The 18,497-nt window shown below is 49.9% G+C and overlaps 1 protein-coding gene across 1 annotated transcript; it reads left to right on the top strand.

Moving 5' to 3' along the window:
• Window positions 1-2,659: 2,659 nt before the first annotated feature.
• EI90DRAFT_1963469 (uncharacterized protein) lies at window positions 2,660-3,585 on the top strand. Its single transcript, XM_039052379.1, has 3 exons — window positions 2,660-2,668; window positions 2,724-2,907; window positions 2,964-3,585. The coding sequence occupies exons 2-3, from the start codon at window positions 2,822-2,824 to the stop codon at window positions 3,523-3,525; spliced, it is 648 nt and encodes a 215-aa protein (XP_038912752.1). The 5' UTR covers window positions 2,660-2,668; window positions 2,724-2,821; the 3' UTR covers window positions 3,526-3,585.
• The last annotated feature ends 14,912 nt before the right edge of the window (window positions 3,586-18,497 follow it).

Genomic DNA, 18,497 nt, shown 5'->3' with positions numbered 1-18,497 from the left:
AAAATATGTAAAAATATCAAGTACTTGCGTTAATGGTATTTAGAGTAGCATGTTAATTTTCAGAACAGTTGGTGCAGTATCAAGCGAGATATGATAAATTATTCCATTAAATTTCACTTGGCACCCTCAAAATCGCGCAATAATGAGCCGGGGCAATAATAATAATTGTAGAGAGTATTAACATGCGCCCGTTAAAACAAACCCGAAGAGAAACGAATAAGAACTGACAGAGATACAAATGTAGTGTCTGCTCTGCGCGTGGTCTGTGCGTGGGAAACGTCTTCCAGTGCCTCACCGCATGTTAAAAAATATGAAAAAATGTTGAAAACTTGCGTCGATAATATATAAATTAGTACGCAAATTTATAGAACATTTGGTAAGGTATTAAGCGAGATATAAGAATAATACCATACAGTTTTGTGTGGGACATAAGAAAATCGCCATAGTCTCCTCGGGATCGCCGAACGACGAGTCGGACTAATAATACAACATGTGGAGGACATCAAGACGCGCCCATTAAAAAAAACCCGACGAGAAACGGATGAGAACTGACAGAGATATGATAGATTTATGTAAAGAATCACGTGTATATGTTTAGTTTGAGGAAATTCACGTGAGCAATTGAGCGTAACCTCCCACAACTTTTTTCGCGCACAGACATATGCGAAAAAGTACTAATACCCCCACTCAAAACCGGTTTACACCCCCCCATGGGAGCAATTCTTTTTTGTTCCCATGTGACTTTGGCATGTAAAATAGATAGATAAATAGATAAAATAGGTAGATAGGTAAATAAAAGTAGATAAATAGGTCATAATAACCGTAAATAGTAATAATAATAAATAATAAAATAATAAAAATAATAGTTGTTTGTTGCTGTATTAGTAATTTTTTTTTTGGTTTTGGTTGTTTTCGCTAATTAGCAAATAGAATTGGATAATAATAATAGTAATAGTAGTGTTGTATTAGTTATGTTTTCGAAATTAGTGTCTACAATAAATGGTTGTATTCTCTCTTTTTCTTTGTATTTAAAATGTGGAGCAGAATCAAATGAAGGGTTCCATATAAGGTAAAAATTTGAGAAAATTCACGGCAACATGGCACAACATGAAGCAGAAACATCCAAAAAAAATAAAACCAAGGTGTCCTGAATAAAATAAAATCTGAAAAAATTGCGGCAATTTGGGACAACAAAGGAAAATAAATTTTATATAAAAAAAAATCCAGAAAATTCACGGCAACATGGGACAGCATAGAATAAAAGATAGAAAAATAAAAGGAAGGTGTGCTATATAAAATAAAATCAAAAAAATTCATGGCAACATGGGGAACACTGTTTTATCAACTTACAAAGGAATTCCATGTGATGGGAGGTGGTTGGGGTGGTGGATTTGGAGAAATGGCCAGAAAATGAAGAAAAACAACAAATAAAAGGGCCTCACTCCCAGTGGATTGCCAAAGAGGGGGGAAAGGCTTTTCTCATTCCTGTGCATGATTAATGGAGTGGGGTTTGGGGCATGGCCCCAAGGCTCTCCACAGGAGTGGGGTTCGGGGCAAGGCCCTGATGGCCCTCCACAGGAGCAGGGGTTCAAGGGGCTGGCCCCTTGGTGTAAAAAATAATCAAATATATCCAAGGGGGTTTGGGGCGCAGCCCCAGGCTCTCTGCAGGAGTGGGGCTTGGGGCAATGCCCCAATAGCTCTCCGCAGGAGCAGGGGTTCAAGGGGCTGGCCCCTTGGTGCATAAATAATCACCATATATCTCATTATTTCTTTAGCACAAGGGGAACAATAATAACAAGGATAACATTGCATGGGGCGGAGCCCCGATGCCCTCCGCAGGAGCTAGAGACCGCTAAACACGTGGGTGTGCGAGGAACGAGCACCCCATGGGTTAAAGGTCTCTAGTGTATATATATTGTCGGAAAATTGCGTACAACGTTTAAGTAAACGCTGGTAAATTGTTTTCGGTGTTTTTTTTCGAAACAGCCACCCACCAGCCAATGAGAAGGTGTTGGCCAGATGTCATGATCATTGTAAGTTAGATGAGTCGGGTTTTTGACAATTTCGACGCAGTGGGAAGGATTTATGATGCAATTATTAAAATTGTTAAAAACGTATTCAGAGCGTTTCGGGGTGGTTAAGGGCGTTGAAAACGCCAAAAACAATTTATCAAGCGTTTAAACGCTAAATTATGGGGGTTAAACGTCAAATTTTGTGTTTTTAATGGATACCGCGGTTTTCTGACATAGTTATGGAAGACGTCCCACGTGCGGAGTCAGGTACGGCAGGCGCAGATACCGCACACATCCAGAGAGGAACAAGTCCAATATTTGATTCCATATTGCGGGCGCGAAACATGACTGACTGGCTGTGTGTACCAAACCCACCTACCCGGACGACAATTCTGATACCTTTACAGTGAACGCCCAGTGGTAGAATACGTCCGGTTCAACAGACTTTTCTTCTGGAATTCGTTTTCCAAACCTTATATGCACCGGGGCCATATAGTATGCCGTATCTGCGAGGGCGTGGTGTATGATAATCTCCCCACGGAACTTAATGTATGTACAGTTCAGAAACACTCGAACAGACCCTCAACATCTTGTAGACAATAAGGAGGGGATTCGAGCAAGGGAAACTCAGGGACCTCCCGCGTGCTGCCTCTTATGCAAGTCTTTTGGCTCTCAACCTGAAACTTGCATTTGCAACATCCTACTATGCAGCTGAAAAGCGCGAGATAATTGAGGGCGATGGTGGCGAAGGACTCAACAATCCAAACGGTCTTGGATGGCCTTCACCTCACGCAGGCAACATAGGGACAATGTGGACGTTTGATTCGAATTGCAATGCGCTATTAAAACTAATTTTTCGTGGCTGGCATCGGCGTGAGGATTTCACGGGTTTCGGGTGTGCCCAAAAATATCATCCTCATCTGTGGAATCGTGTCCTGAACCTTCTTGTAGCGGCACTTCTTCAGCTCTTGGATTCACTTTCATCGACTCCATCTCCCACTTCAGCTCCTCACTTTGTATTGGGGACGCCCAGATCCCTGTGGGCGTTGCAGTTGACATTGCGTCACGCAGACCAGAAATTTGCCAACAGAAACGGTATCAGCAGGCAGATATCATTGCTCGACAGGAATTGGTAGCAGCAAACCTACCAATATTGACCCTGATGGCAATTGCAAGTTGTCACATTGATGCTAATGGAAACTTAGTGTATCGGCCCCTCCCAGAAGCCTTTGTGTTTGGTGTGGCTGTTTTAATGGAAGAAGTAATGGTCGAATTACTGACCCCACACTTCGACGAGAAGTCAAAGAGCTGGAAGATATATTGCTCTTCTTGTCATTCTGCTGCCTTGGGCGACCTGACGTTGGCTCGTGCACGACCGCATTTTCTTTTCGTAAAATTCCTCAACTTGATGTCTGGGATCCATATACACCATCAAAATGTAGCGCGGGCTCTGGCCGGACATAAGTGGGACGAAGATGTGTTGGCAGTGTTTTCTAAGCCATCTGGCGACTAGTACTAGTTACACAATTGACAGGATGAATCAAAATGTTGACCTGACCCTTGACAATTGATGGTCACAATCGGGGCTCTCGTTGTGTTGCATCTATGTTCCTCCTATTATAGTGCAGATGGTTACCTGCACAGCAGTGTCACTCTCCACCTACATAGTTTGTGCCACTTGTGCTTATGTGGTTGACTCTTCTGTAACATCATGTGTATAATACAATTCATCTTCACGATGTTGATGAGCGACACTTGTGATCTCGGAGCCGGACTATGAGTAAATACTCAGTCTCAGCTAATATGTGTGAAGAACTAATTGTATTACCTATAAGCGTGAAGCTAGAGGTAATGTACATAGTGTAAGTTACAATAGTAAATGAAACAGTAATAAAGGACTGTTGTAACTAACTAGAAAGGTTGCTTCGCAACCATGACCTTGCTTGCACATCATTGCTGACCATGAGGTAGTAGAGGCTGGGATCCTGCCTAACCATGAGGCCAGTTATCGGAGTTGGCCTCAGTCATTTAATTCCTTGACTCTCCATCCGTAAAACACTCACTCAGTTGACATTTTCTTTGTAGTTATCGGACATAATGAGCACTGTGAGTTGAATTGAGGATGGTCTGAAACGATAAAAGGGGTTGACAGAGGGGGGACACCGTCTCTTACTCCTGCCTTTGGCACTTAACCAGAGAGAAAGTGGTCTGGAGAAGTGTCGTTTGGAAGGCGAGCCACCCTCTTCACGGTCATTAACAAGGGGAGCTGGGTCTCTAAGCACTATGATCTCCTCCACACGTGCAGAGTTCCTCTTCTCAGTGCCTATCAAGTGACATGCTGGTGACATCAAACCTAAACACCGATCTGAACATCGCAAATGGAACTCGAGGAGAAGCGGTGGGGGCCGAGGGTTTCGCTTTGTTGCCCACCATCCTGCCCTCTTATCAGGTTGGAAGTCGCTCAAGTGCTCTATGGCGCCCGACAAAGACGGAGAACTTGCAGTCACGAAGTTCTCATTTGCAAGGTGCATGACCTGTGTGCGAAGCCTTGAAGCAGGCAGACTCAAGTACATATGCTTCGAATATGCTGGCAAATACTACTTGGGAAGCAGCAAGGTATCGGGCACTGGTTAATACAATTCGTTGGATAGTCACATGCTATTGGGAATCACATGAGAAGTAAAAGTAATATAAACACATTTTTCCCACGCAATTGTGGGTTTGGAAGTGACCTTGCAAGCAAGGTAACCTCAGTCTCAGCTAATATGCGTGAAGAACTGAGGGAAAAGGAAATGAATTCAAATGAATGAATATATCCATGGCCTGGCACGGGTTAGTCCGAAATAATATAAAAGAGGTGTTGTGACTAAGTAGTCACACTACCGCAGGAATGTGGCTGTCCGGGCGAGTTCCTCACTCGGATGTGGGAATGTGGCTGTACGAAAACTCGTCCGGCCTCCCATAGCACACGGTTCCTCCAACACACGAGTTGGTGTGACTAATTCTGCATGACACCTCCAACAGCCATTCTTGTTTCATAACTGATGGACGCTGCCTGAAGCGGCAATACCCGCTACTCCCACATCGATGCAGCATCGCAGCCCACTTAGAAGTCACTCTGGAGCCGTCTTTGCATGCCGTGGTACTAGGTGGTACTACAAATGTAAAATATCGTTAAGTTTTAAATCAGGACCACACCCCCAGTCTGCATATAGAACCCCACTGACATTATGAACCTGAATTGAACGCCACAACAGTATAACACTCCAAGACTGGCGAAGGAGTTTATGTGATATTATTTGGTTTCGGTGAGTAAATACAAGCAAAATGTCACGACAGTGTTTGAGAGAGGGAGGTGATTGGTTTGTCGGCAGCAAGGAGAGCAATGCAGACGGTGTGTAAAAGTGCGCACGAAACCTGAGAGTAGGCAGGAACCTGAGAGGACAGGAAGGTAGTCAAAAAGAAGATGGAAAAACAAATCACAAGAGGGATATTGAGAGGTGGTGTGCAACACATGCACCTTGAGTAACAATCACTGGTCAGGGCATGGGGTAGGAGCAAATTCCATTGATCGTTGATTGACAATGAAAAATCATATAGGCTGTGAGCGATCGCTTCTTTGGTTAGATGATAATTGCAATCAGCTTAAGTGGTAAGGAGTTTAAATGGCCAGGGGCCACTTAAAAAGGCTCGGTGTGGAGAGGATGCCATAGTGTGGAGCAAGAGTTTGGGCAGGAAGGAAGTGCAGCGGGAGGGTTGGAGGATTTGGGCAGGAAAGAGTGGGAGGGTGGAGGTTTGGGTGTAGGGCCAAGTGGTGAGTTAGGATCCACAGCAGTGAGGGACAACTTGGGTTAGCTTGGTAAGCAAGTTGAGGTAATCTGGAGTGTCAGAAAGCTGAGGAATAACCAATAACGGTGCTCAGGTATTCAGTTTGTGCACGCAAGACCTGCTACAGAGTAGCGGGAATTTTTCATTCAATCTGATCAAATGTTCCACTAAATATTGACCCATTTGACCACCTTCATCCCTGTGAGAACCAATTCAATTGTGGGGTATGCATGTCCCCAAAATGGGCTCTTGGCCAAAGCCAGGCCAGCCATTTCATTCACAAACTGTGAACATTGTTGTAGGTAAGGTACATCGATCGACATCCTCAACACTGTCATATCCATCCCTGGCCATCGACTTCCGGTTCCTCCGATCCCTCCGGTCTAACTCCGCTCCTCCCTCACTAACCTCGGAGCTCCTGTATTCCGCAACCCTCTCGGTACCCCTTGATGGTCACCACCCCCTCATTTCAATTTATTACCTACGCCTCCCTAAGTACGGAGCCCCGAAGACTTCCGGACAGCTCCGACGTCCGCTAGCGCACCCCCGCCTCCGCTGGGCAATACACTCGCCTGCCCTGCAGAGCCCACCTTCGGGCCTATCCCTCCTTTCCGTTTCTGGGTTATCACCTGCCTTTCCGCTAACCCTGCGACCCGACTTGTCGGTAATATTCAGTCGGCTAAGGTTTAAACCCCATTAGCTCCGCTCCGTTCGGCTCTGCCAATTGCGGACCCGTCTTCGCTGTAACCATATATATATCCCACTTGTACATAGGTTACACCCCAGTAGTAAAATCAACTAGAGTTACCCCCCCTTCGGTTCTGATTGCCAGTCAGTAAGTTAGGGCACGGACGTGTCACTAGGCACAGCGCTCTTGGCAGAAGTCGCTGAGGCCAAAGCCCTCCGCTACGGAGACACTCCCTCGTCTCGAATCTGGTCTCTGACAAACACCAGGATAACCATACATTACACTACAGACCTGTCCTCTATTCCTTGGGTGCAGCTCTACATCCTATTTATTGCCATAGGTGGCATATTCAGTAAGCTTGAAATCCATCATTGACATCATTCCCAGCCCTGCACCTAACAGAACACACTACATTTGCCTCCAATCTCATTACAGATATCATTAAAAAGGACCTCTCTTTGCATTTAACTGAAACCACTGGAGGTGCTTAGCACATCACTAGTGCACCATGGTTAATGACAGGGTGTCATGGCCGTGCATTCCGGCCCGTTAGCTGCCCGTCCCGATGCCGCCTGAGCCCATTACTGCTATGCAAGCGTGAGCGCGAGCCCCAACCTCAGCCCTATCCTCCCTGAAGACTCCCTGCTCACTCCCCCACTTTCCCCTAGGCTCCCCTGCACCTGGCCGACTCCCCCACAGCCACACCAACCTCCCTGCCCTGAGTCTGCCTCTGGCACCGCACCGAGCGTGACTCTGCTACCCCACCCACTTGGCCCCTACAGGGCCGCTACCATTCCTGTGCCTGACTCCAGCCCAACTCCGAGTCCAGTGCTGCTGCGATACCATCGCCGCTATTGCGGCCCTACACTCCTTCCTTTATTTATTTGTTATTGTTTGTTTTGACCCTCGGTCATTGCCGGCTGCTGTGCAGCCAACCCCGCTCTTTGTTTCCTTTTGCTTCCGGACCCTTCGGCCTTCGGCCCGGGTCCGCTTCCATTCATTCTTTCTCCCTATATATATCCTGTATGTTACTTTATTGTACCTTAGCTCTAATATTGATGTGACCACGACCCCTAAGTCCTGACCCCAACAAGGCAACCCCAGTGAGTCTGAAATGAGGGCCAAGAGACAGCTAGGGGGCACAGCACTCCCTTTAGAGTTGCTGAGGCCAAATGCCCTACCCTCGGGCCTTGTTTGAGGCATCGCGGCCATTGCAGTCAATAGCAGCCTGCATTGGCGACCTTCGGTGCCGACTCCGGATCAGTGTCTAACACAGGGATCCCCCCAATCAACCCAGCCCTCTGAGTACACCGTCTATGTAGAGTAATGGTTTCTCCAGGCTGTTCTGTATATTCTGTGCGAGGATTTGGGGCTTGTCCATGGAGACACCTGCAGAGGGCCGGAGGTTGCACCTGGCACCGCTGGTACTCATGGTTGTTTGGTTGCTAAGGTTGTTGAGTTCACGAGTGATCTCGCAATAGTCAGTTGTTGCCTTACACTCCCAGTCCATTAAAGTATGCTGTATGAAGCTATATTTATCAACGGGGGTAAAAGGCTGGGGAAGCCTTTACCCCCTTGCATGTAGGTTAAATACATTATTGTATGTACATGTGATATTTGTGGCTTGGGACTGCATGGTAGAATGAAGGGCTCGGGAATAGAAGTGTCGCATCGGGTACAAACCCGACATGATAGAGAATGAATAGGGTAGGCTGCAAGTATGTGTCAAAAACCCGGGTTGGACGAAGAGGGGGTAAATGCGTGAGTCCAAATGCAGGCGGGGCTCAACTAGAGGGGGGTCCGAGGGCTCCGGTAGTGAACCGAAGCTTCTCAGGGAGCCTGGTTCTGCTGGATGGTACAAGAGGCTCTAAGAAGGACGCGGCCTCAGTGACTTGGAGGGAGCGCTGTGCCTCCATTACATCTCAGTTGGTCCTTGTATTTCTTATGTCTGAGGTATCTTGTAGAACGGGAGCGGAATTCACTCAGAGGGACTTTGGGTGGCATTTTAGTCGAGATTAGAACTGAGGAACTACAGGTTCTAATCTACATGTATTTTATAAAGGGGGATGGGGAGGACTTTGGTCAAAGTCCAAAATGACAAAATGGGAAAACACTGAAAGGTACCGAATGATACTGAGAGGTACCGAAAGGCCCCGAACGATATCTAAAATGGGGAACCGAGGTGTCGGGCCAAGGAGGGCGGAGTTGGAGGCCGGAAAATGAATGGGGAAGACAAATGGGTAAAGGGGGTTAGCCGACTGGATGGTAGTAAAAGGGTAGTCGTGCTAAGAATGGAAGGTGACTAATAAATGATAACATGAGGGAGATCGCTGAAGGATGCGGGTAGCTCCGAAAGCGGAGTCGCGTATCCGAAGGATGTTAGGTGACTCAAATAAATGAAATGGGTGGAGGAAGGGTTTAAGGGCATGTCACGGGATATCGGAGGTCCGTCGGAGTATCGGAGCAAATCCGGGGTCTCCGAACGTTCCGACTCAGGACCGAGCTTCCGGGATGGGAGTGGCCTAGGTTCGGTGTGTCGAAACCAGACCGGAGCTGAGACAGTCGGGAGGGAAGGTGACTTGGAGAGTGGGGAGGCATGGTGTAGGGGATGGTGAAGTTGTTAGGAAGGTGTGGTATGGTGGGAGTGCATGGGGTCGGGATTCCGGGATATGACAGTATGCGGCCTATCTCCCTTACACTCTCCTCCCTTGCGATATTAATATCGCACAGGCAGGTATAACAAGAAAGTCAAGAATTTAATATAAGGTGGGGAATGGCGATTAAGCCATTCCCCTCAAAATTTTACAAGAAATAATCAAGAAAAAATTTTTTTCAGAGAAACAATAGCTGTTAGGCCTTGATGAAACCGTTATTATGACGGTTTCAGGATTAAGTGAAAGTAGAGGCTGTTAGGCCTCCACAGATCTGTTGTTTCGACGGATCCAGAAATTAATACAAGGTAGAGGCTGTTAGGCCTCCACGGGTCTGTTGTTTTGACAGACCAAAAAAAAAAAGATACATAAAGTAGAGGCCGTTAGGCCTCCACTGACCCACTGTTTTGGCGGATCAGAGGAAATAAGGAAGTGAAGGCCACCAAGCCTTCACACAACCGTTGTTATGATGGTCCAGAGAATGGGGTGGAGAACATAGTAAAGCAAAGGCTGTTAGGCCTTTGCAGAACCGTCGCTACGATGGTCCCAGAGCAGAAAACAACAGAAAAAACGATGAATGAGGTGGTTAGGCCTCAGTGGTACGAATGACACACCAGAGTGGATGATAGAACAGGGGGGTGATTAACCCCTCCATGTTAAATGAGGCACATATACCTCGATGAAGAGAAGGTGATTAAACCTTCTTGGAGGAAGGGCCAGCGGCAGCCGATACAGCAGCACGAGAAAGGTCTGAAGGACCAGCAACAGCATCCTTGGTTTCAGACCAAATTGCAGCCAGGAAACGTCATTCAGGAAGAGGAGCAGTCTTGTTGACTGAACCTGTAGTTGCCTTGTGTAAGGCCGGTGTAGGTGCCGACCTTGGTGCCTCTTCAGTTCTCAAGACAGTCGAAAGCTAGGTTGTATAGAACTTAGTATTTCAATGTGATGAGGAGAAGAGTGAAGACCCTTCACTCAACTCCGGGCAATGTCATATCCATACAATCCCGACCTCCGCTCCGGGCTCCCGGAACTCCGAACCTGACTTCCAGAGTCCTACTTCCCTTCTGCCACCTCCTTGCCGACTTCCAAGAGGTTATCCCACCTCTGGCTCCAACACCACCTTCGGTCCGACTCTGGAACATTCCAGGTCTGACCTCATCCCCAACACCTTCCAGACGAGCACGCAACACCTATGCTCCCGACTCCGGAATCCCGGTTGCGCCTCCGTCTCCGGAACCTCCGGTCTTAGCTCCGACCTCGGACTTTGACCCCACCTCCGCTTATACCCATTGTATTGGTTAGCTCATTCCATTTAATTACGTTTGCCAATATTCCGGAGTTTAACTTCCGAGTTCGGACTTTCCGGACTTACTCCGGACCTTGCAACTATTGCAGTGTCCATTTCAATTCCGCTATTCTCCCTCATTCCTATTTGGGCTGCTGCTTCCTTTCTATTCAGTCAGCTGGCCATTCCCCACTCCCATCCTCCTTCCTTCCTCCTTGGGCCTTGGCCCTTCATTCCTCCTTTGGGAAACACCATTGAGTCAAACCCTTGACCCTCGGTGTTGTCCCTCCTTTCAGCTCCCTTTGTCTCCTTTCGGAGTACCCTCGCTCCTTTTGATTCCGGACCCCTCCTTATATACAATGTACATAGTAACTTGTAACCTCAGTCCGAAATCGACCTGAATTCCCCCCAAGAGACTTTCCCTCTGCTAGATCCGAAATTAGGGACCCCTAGGACAACCAGCAATGGCACAGCACTCCGCCTGAGTCACTGAGGCCGAGGTCCTTCCACGCTAAGTCTCCGATTCCACTCTGGAGTCGTCCAAATCTGCTCGGTTCTAACAGGCAATACATAAGTAAATACAGGAGGTACAACAAGAAATAATAAAGGAATAATGTAACTGGGATCTGTCATATCCACCCCTGACCATCAACTTCCACTCCCTCTGATCCCTCTGGTCTACCTCTGCTCCTTCTTCACTAACCTTGGAGCTCCCATATTCCGCAATCACCTCGGTACCCCTCAATGGTCACCACCCCCTCCTTTCAATTTATTACCTATGCCTCCCTAAGTACGGAGCCCTGAAGGCTTCTGGACAGCTCTGACATCCGCTAGCGCACTCCCACCTCTGCTGGGCAATACACTCGCTTGCCCTGCAAGCCCACCTTTGGGCCTATCCCTCCTTTCCGTTTCTGGGTTATCGCCTACCTTTCCGTTAACCCCGTAACCCGACTTGTCGGTAATATTCAATCGGCTATTGTCTAACCCCGTTAGCTCTGCTCCACTCGGCTCCGCCATTTGCGGGCCTGCCCTCGTTGTAACTATATATACTCAACTTGTACATAGGTTACACCTCAGTAATAAAATCGACTAGAGTTGACCCCCTTTAGTTCTGGTTGCCAGTTAGTAAGTTAGGGCATGGACGTGTTACTTGGCACAGCACTCCTGGCATAAGTTGCTGAGGCCGAAGCCCTCCACCATGGAGACATTCCTTCGTCTCAATCTGGTCTCTGACAGGTTGCTTCTTTGAAGACCACACTACTGCGGCACCACCGAATATGAAGCAGTATCCAGATACTGACCTTCTTGTGCTAGGATCTCCAGCCCAATCTGCATCGGAAAATCCACATAAACCCTTGTCCAATCACTTTCCATCAAATGTCAGTGCAAGGTCGCGCATCCTGTTTAGATATCGGTATACCCGCTTGATAGCGGATAGATGTTGTTGTCCAGGGGCTACAGCGTGTTGAGATAACAATCCAATGGCGAAGGATATATCAGGATGAGTGCTAATCGCTGCATACATTAGTGATCCAAGCATAGATTGGTATAGCGTTTGGTCAATTTCTGGTGAGTTTAACTTTTCAAGTTTTAAATTTGCGGCCATTGGGGTACTCATTGGTCGTGCTTTTTCCAGCCTGAATCACGTGAGGATGTCGGTGACATATTGTCGCTGACTTATCGTAATAGTATGTGCAGCTCTATCACGCGTGATTTCCATTGCTAAAAACCAATGGACTTCTCCTAGGTCCCACATCTTGAATTTTCTGGTAACCTCGGCCTTCATGATGGCCAACTCGGACTTTGGAACAACGAGTAACAGATCGTCAACATAGATGAGGATGAAGCGTGAGTGATCCGCATAGTATAAGCATGGATCATATCCAGATTGCTGATATCCAAGTGACTTCAGGTGCTTTCGGAGCATGTGGTACCATTCCAGGCCGGCTTGCTTTAACCCATACAGGGCCTTCTTTAACAACCACACCTTTCCCAGTGTTGTCAGGACTCCAGCAGGAGGTTTGATGTAGATCTCCTCCTGGATGTTAGAGACCAGATCGAGATGAAGGAGTCGTCTCTGTGGCAGAGGGCTTCGGCCTCAGCGACTCAGACCAGGAGCGCTGTGCCAAGTTACACGTCCATCCCCTAATTTACTTACTGGCAATGAGAACTAAAGAGGGATCAACTCTGGTCAATTTCATCACTGAGGTGTAACCTATGTACAAGTTAAGTATATATATAGTTACAGCGAGGGTGGGCCCATGAATGACAGGACTGAGCGGAGCGGAGCTAACAGGGTTAAACATTAGCCGACTGAATATTACCGACAAGTCAGGTTACGGGGTTAGCGGAATGGCAGGCGATAACCCAGAAATGGAAAGGAGGGATAGGCCCGAAGGTGGACTTGCAGGGCAAGCAAGTGAATTGCCCAGTGGAGGTGGGAGTGCACTAGTGGATGTCGGAGCTGTCTGGAAGCCTTTGGGGCTCCGTACTTAGGGAGGCATAGGTAATATATTGAAAAGAGGGGGTAGTGACCATCGAGGGAGGCAGAGGTGATTGCGGAATACGGGAGCTCCGAGGTTAGTAGAGAAGGAGTGGAGGTAGTCTGGAAAGATTGGAGGTAGTGGAAGACGATGGCCATGGATGGATATGACACTGGAGGTCACTATTTAAGTAAGCGGTGATGGCATCTAACTGGTGGATTTCGGGGTTGTGTCCAGCGGCATAGGTGAGGCACTGTCAGGGCACACACCCTGACTAGCCCGGACCCGGACCCGTGTCCGGACCCAGTACACTTCCCGTGCACATTCCCATGCTGCATGCTCTGTGTGCCACATGGTCCGGCCCTGGATCCTGCCTTCATGTGACTTCCGGGTATCCCTGGAAGTTTTCCTGATATGGTGGCCACTGTGGGAAGATGAGAAGTTAGCTTCCTTCCCATCTCCTTACCCACAGTAGGTTGTGCCCTGGTTACACCACAGGGCTGTGGACCATAGGGGAGGGTCATGGGGACCCGGGAGTCGTCCCCTGACAGCAGAAGGAAGCTTCAACAATCGCCCCTGCCCACCTAGGATGTCCCCCATGGGCCACGAGAGCCCGGACTGAGTCAGAGCTGGGCATGGGCCGCACACCCAATGACGAGTGGCAGCCATGCCGCATCATCACTTCCCCCGGACCATTACACACTCATTACCCACGATACAACCACACTCCCATTCCCTTTCCTGGGCCCTTGTGACACTGTCCCACATATTGTGTTCCAATCTGTGAGGCTGAGTTGAGGGTCATCCTACCGCTACTCGGATGCCTTGCTGAATGTGCTAAAGTGACAAAGCCACCCAACTGTTGCCAACGTACTGGCCTTCTGGAAATGGGGTCACCCACCCGCTGCCAGCCTTGTAACTGCAGACGCAAGAATGATGACCCGCTAGAGACCACCAACCCAGTTCCCCAAGTTATCTCACCACTACCTGGACACCCAGCTGAATGCGTGCAGGGACAACGTTGCCCTATTGCTATAACTGTGCCAATGAACTGGCCAACGAGCATAGAGAACAAGGTCACCTGAACGTGGCCAACCATGTAGCTGCAGATGCCAAAGATAACCTGGATGAGACCACCCACACCTGCTTTCACCTGCGACTGAGAGTCACACACGCATGCGCAAGCCCCGCATTTTTTGGATTCATGACGGAGAATGAGCACGAGAGGGAATGGATGCTGCTGGTGAGGGTGCCCAGGATCCCTGCTATGGCCGCTTAGGCATGCGGCATAGAGGGAGGGTTGTGTATCCCAGCCGCATCACGGACCCGCTATGGCTCACGGACCCGACTCCCTGCGGTGCTGGGTACCCAGGAGAGAGTTTTACATTTGGATTTTGGTGGAGGATGGATATGAGAGGTGATGGATGAGAGCTGACGAAGGAGCCCAAGGTTCCCTGCTGTGACCGCTTGGGAATGCGGCACAGAGGGAGGGTAGTGCTCAGCCCACATCAAGTAACCCCACCGTCCACGCACCCAGACTCCCCAGTGCGCAAGATGCACCTGGAGGAGAGTTGTTTTCCACATGCGACCCCGCATGGCCCGGTCCCGGGCCCGACTATCTTTACCGCATACCCGCTACCCACCCCGAAATTTTTTTCCTTTCCACACTTTCCCCATCCACCCCTGAAGAGGAGCCCAGCATCCTAGGCAACAGACCACCACACGCAGAGGAGGGGGGAGAGGGGGTTTTTTGAGGTTTAGCCACTTTGGGGCGAAGTGGCATTAGAGGGAGGGTAGGGAGCGGGGTGTAGACCCTGCCGGATCCCCTGGGACTCTCCCACTATTGCCACTACCTCGGCGCTACCACACCCCCGACCCCGCATACCCAGAGGAGCGCAGCCCGGAGGTCGAGTGCAGGCATGCAGACGATGGCCTGGAGGTCAAGTGCTGCATGACCACCCTCCATACCCGAAGCAGGCGCAGCCCCAAGGCCGGACGCGATCATGGGGATGACATGACTGCAGCCATTGGGGCATCATGGGATGATGAGGGATGCAGGCTGGAGGTCGCTGAGTTGCAAGCAGACAATGGAGGGTGCTGAGGGACCCGAATTTTTTTTCGGGCAAGTCTTAGAGGGAGCACTGCATGGACAGCGATGGACAACTACTTTTAATTTTTTTTTAACTTAACTCTTATTTTTCGCCGCCTTTTTTTAACTTAGAATAGTTTTATACTTCCACCCTTACATTATCCCCCACTCCCACTCTGTCAGGGCACACCCACCTGACCTGGCTCCACCCGCCCTCACCCGGTATCCTGCTCACCTCCTCACCCTTCATCACGGTTCCTCATTGTCAGGGACAGCTCCGAAAGCGGCAAAGTCCCAGCACGAGGGACTCGGTGGGACAGATGTTGGCTGTGTGTAGTGGTGATCCTGTCACGGGGTGAGCGTCCCTGACCACTTAGTCTGAAGTGGGAAGTTGAGAAGAAGGCTGCTTCTTCTGTTCCCACCCCAGGCGCTATTATATACATGCAGCTAGGGTCACATGGAGGAAGCCATGTCATCTCTGCACACAGCTGCACCTCTGTCAGGGCACGGCCTAACCAGCTACCCTGACCCCCTATGCTGGAAGGGAGTTGCCGTCAGACGATCCGGAGTGATCCGAAGAACGCAGGTAATCTCGCTTAGCATCCCGCTTCCATCTTCCGTCCACATGTCACCCCTTTCCCACACCTCGCTTACGATTACCCGAATGAATAGTTATCTTTTCATGTCGTCATTCTATCGGCTGTTCTTTATCTCGTTTGTAGCCGCACTCTAGTGGATAGCGGTATCCATGTATATAAGTGTGAGGTCTTTGGGGTTGCTCAGCACACAAAGCCGTAAGTGATACAAGATGATGTATTTTACGGTGGTGTGTAAGCGGTTACCCGGAGGTTCCCGCTTGTCCACGTGACTATATCTATCTAGTTTACATGTGACTCGGGGTTCGGGGCTATTGCCCTGACATTCTCCCCCCTTGCGTTGCATATGCGACGCATACAAAGTTGATAGTGAATAAAAACAGAATTTTGATAGTTGGTTTACATTGAGTTTGGAATTATCAATGAGTGTTTCTGTTGTCGCCACTTTAAAGTGGGCGATTTTGTACATGTTGGTGAAAGGAAGAGAAGGGGTTTGAATGAGTGTGGGCCGTTACTTTGAAGTGAACGGCGATACATTGGTATCGCAGGGAGAGAAGAAAGAAGTGGTGGAGTTTGTCGAAAATGGATTTCGACCCAAAGGTTGTATTTCTTTGGTGTTCCTCACTTGTTCTGTGAGGGTTCGTGTGTAAGTGGTGTTTACACACGAGCGGTGGTGGGTGTGGGTCTTTTGGCGGAGTGGAGATTTCCGCAATTGTTACTTGCGGTTCCTCGCATACAGTATTGTGTGCGGGGCCTCGAGTTGGGGGGGGGTGTTTTCACGGGCGCCTCGATGGCGTATTACCGTGTCACTCTCCCTTCTCTCAAGGGTGGATTCATTGCCCCGGAGGAGGGTTTTCCTCCGGGTTGTTCATCTGGACATCCGATTGCTGCGTCGGATGCGATGACGTAGCCTGGGCTACATTGTCGGGCTGTGGGCTCGACGAAGTGGGTGCTCCCTGGGTGGGAGCGGGTTGTTGTGTTCCTGAGCTGCTTGGCTCAGGTGTAGAGTACGGTAGGTTTACCGTTCTTCCCGTGGGGAAGGATGGTCGTTGGGCTGGTTGTCCAGCTCGGAGACTTGCGTCTCTTTCCCGGTATTTGGAAGCTTTCGCTTCCCGCTCCGCCGTTTTTGCGGCACGTTCCTCAGGAGTCCTGAGTGGTTTGAACTGGGACTTTAAGTAGGCAGCTTTGCCTAGACTTTCCCAGGAGATTTTTCCCTTGTTCTCCGGGGAATTATATTCCTCCGCGAGTCTTGCGATGCTCGGGAGTCCCAAGAAGTATTTCTCGGTTTCCTTCGCTTTTTCGCGAAGGGTTCTGTGTACCTTGCCGCTTTTGAAGGCGGCTTCAGCCTGTTCGTACCAGTGTACGAATTCTTTCCCACTCACGCTTGTCCACCAAGCGTATGCGGCGTCATGCGCCGCTTCTGACCCCACTATTCTCCTCATGGGGAAGTTGGGGTCGATTGTTATGTCGACTGGAGCTTCGACTTTGCCGAACTCGTTGAGTTCGGCGGTCTCGTATAGCATGTGGACACTTCCCTGCAGGGTGGCTTGCCCATAGGGTGCTGAGGTACTCAGTGGCCCGCCGCCTCTGGCAGTGGTCCCCGTTTTAGGGTCTGCCGTCGGTTGCCTACCACTCTCCCTCTTCCCCTCGACATGGGTTTGCCCCTCTGAGGGCGGGCCTTTATGCAACCCGGACAGGGTCGCCTGCCCATGGGGTGGCGGGATAGTCGGTGCCCCACCCCTTGATGCGCTAGTCCCCATTTGGGGTCGCGCCTCATGAGGCCCGGAACCGTATCCCCTCCCCCTGACCTGGGAGGCCCCCGTCATGATGGGTTTGGCAGCGAGGTCTGCCAGTGCGCGTGCCTCTCTGAGCTCGCGTTTCAGTAATTCGATCTCCCTTTTTTGGAGATCGACTTCTCTCTCTGCGTCTTTCAGAGAGTCAAAGATGCCCTCAGCATCTCTTCGTGCTCTATTGTATTCGCGCCTCCAGTGGGCGCAATGGTCGCAGGCGTCTTCTGACGCCCTCGAGTTATTAGACCGTGCCCGCTTGGACGGTCTGGACGAGGAGCCGCTGTCGCTCCCTCGTCTCCCTCCTACGAGGGACTTCATTTCTTTCAGCTCCTCACGGAGTTGACCTGTCTGAGCAGCTACCGCTGACGCGATGGCTGATTCCCAGCCTGCATTTGGCTGGGGCGTTGTTGGACCTGGGCCGAATTGGCTAAACCAGGGGTTGATCTGGCCAGGGAAGTTCCCTGGGGAGTATGCCTGGGGCTGCAGCAGCAAATGCTGCCCCTGGAATGGCGCTTGTTGCGCCATCGGTGCAGTTTGCACCGCGTATGGTTGGAAGCCTCTTTGGGGAGGCTGGGGGTGTGCGATGCCTGTTGGCAACGCGGATGGTTGATGGTTCGCAGCACTCATTTGTGCTGCGTGCGTCGTGTAATCCATGGCGCTTATCTGCGCCTGGTGTTGTTGTTGTTCCGGGGAGCCTTGCTCCCCGGGTTGTCGTATTTCGATATCCGGCGGTTTGTTTGGATCGAACCGAGGGTTGCCTCCCCCAGAGAACGACATCTCGTCGTTATGTTACTCGTGGCGGTGGGATGGGTCTTCGTTCTTGTGTGCGTGGGATTCGCCGCGGTTGTGTGTTCTTTTGCACGTGAGCCTGTGGTTCACGTGGTCTAGGCGAGTTGCTTGCCTAGCCCATGTGATTTCTTGTACATGGTGTGGCTGTCTGGGCGAGTTACTCGCCCAGAACTTTCCCACGCTCTTGGCTGTGGGCCATCGTCCCTCGGCTTTACTTCTTCCGCCTCCGTTTTTGGGGGCGTAATAATGCCGAGAGTTCCCTGTCTTCTTTGATAGGGAGTTTTTC

Source organism: Cantharellus anzutake (genome assembly GCF_015039405.1).
Source record: "Cantharellus anzutake strain C23 chromosome Unknown EI90scaffold_47, whole genome shotgun sequence".
NCBI lineage: Eukaryota > Fungi > Basidiomycota > Agaricomycetes > Cantharellales > Hydnaceae > Cantharellus > Cantharellus anzutake.
This window is presented reverse-complemented; position numbering and strand designations above follow the sequence as displayed.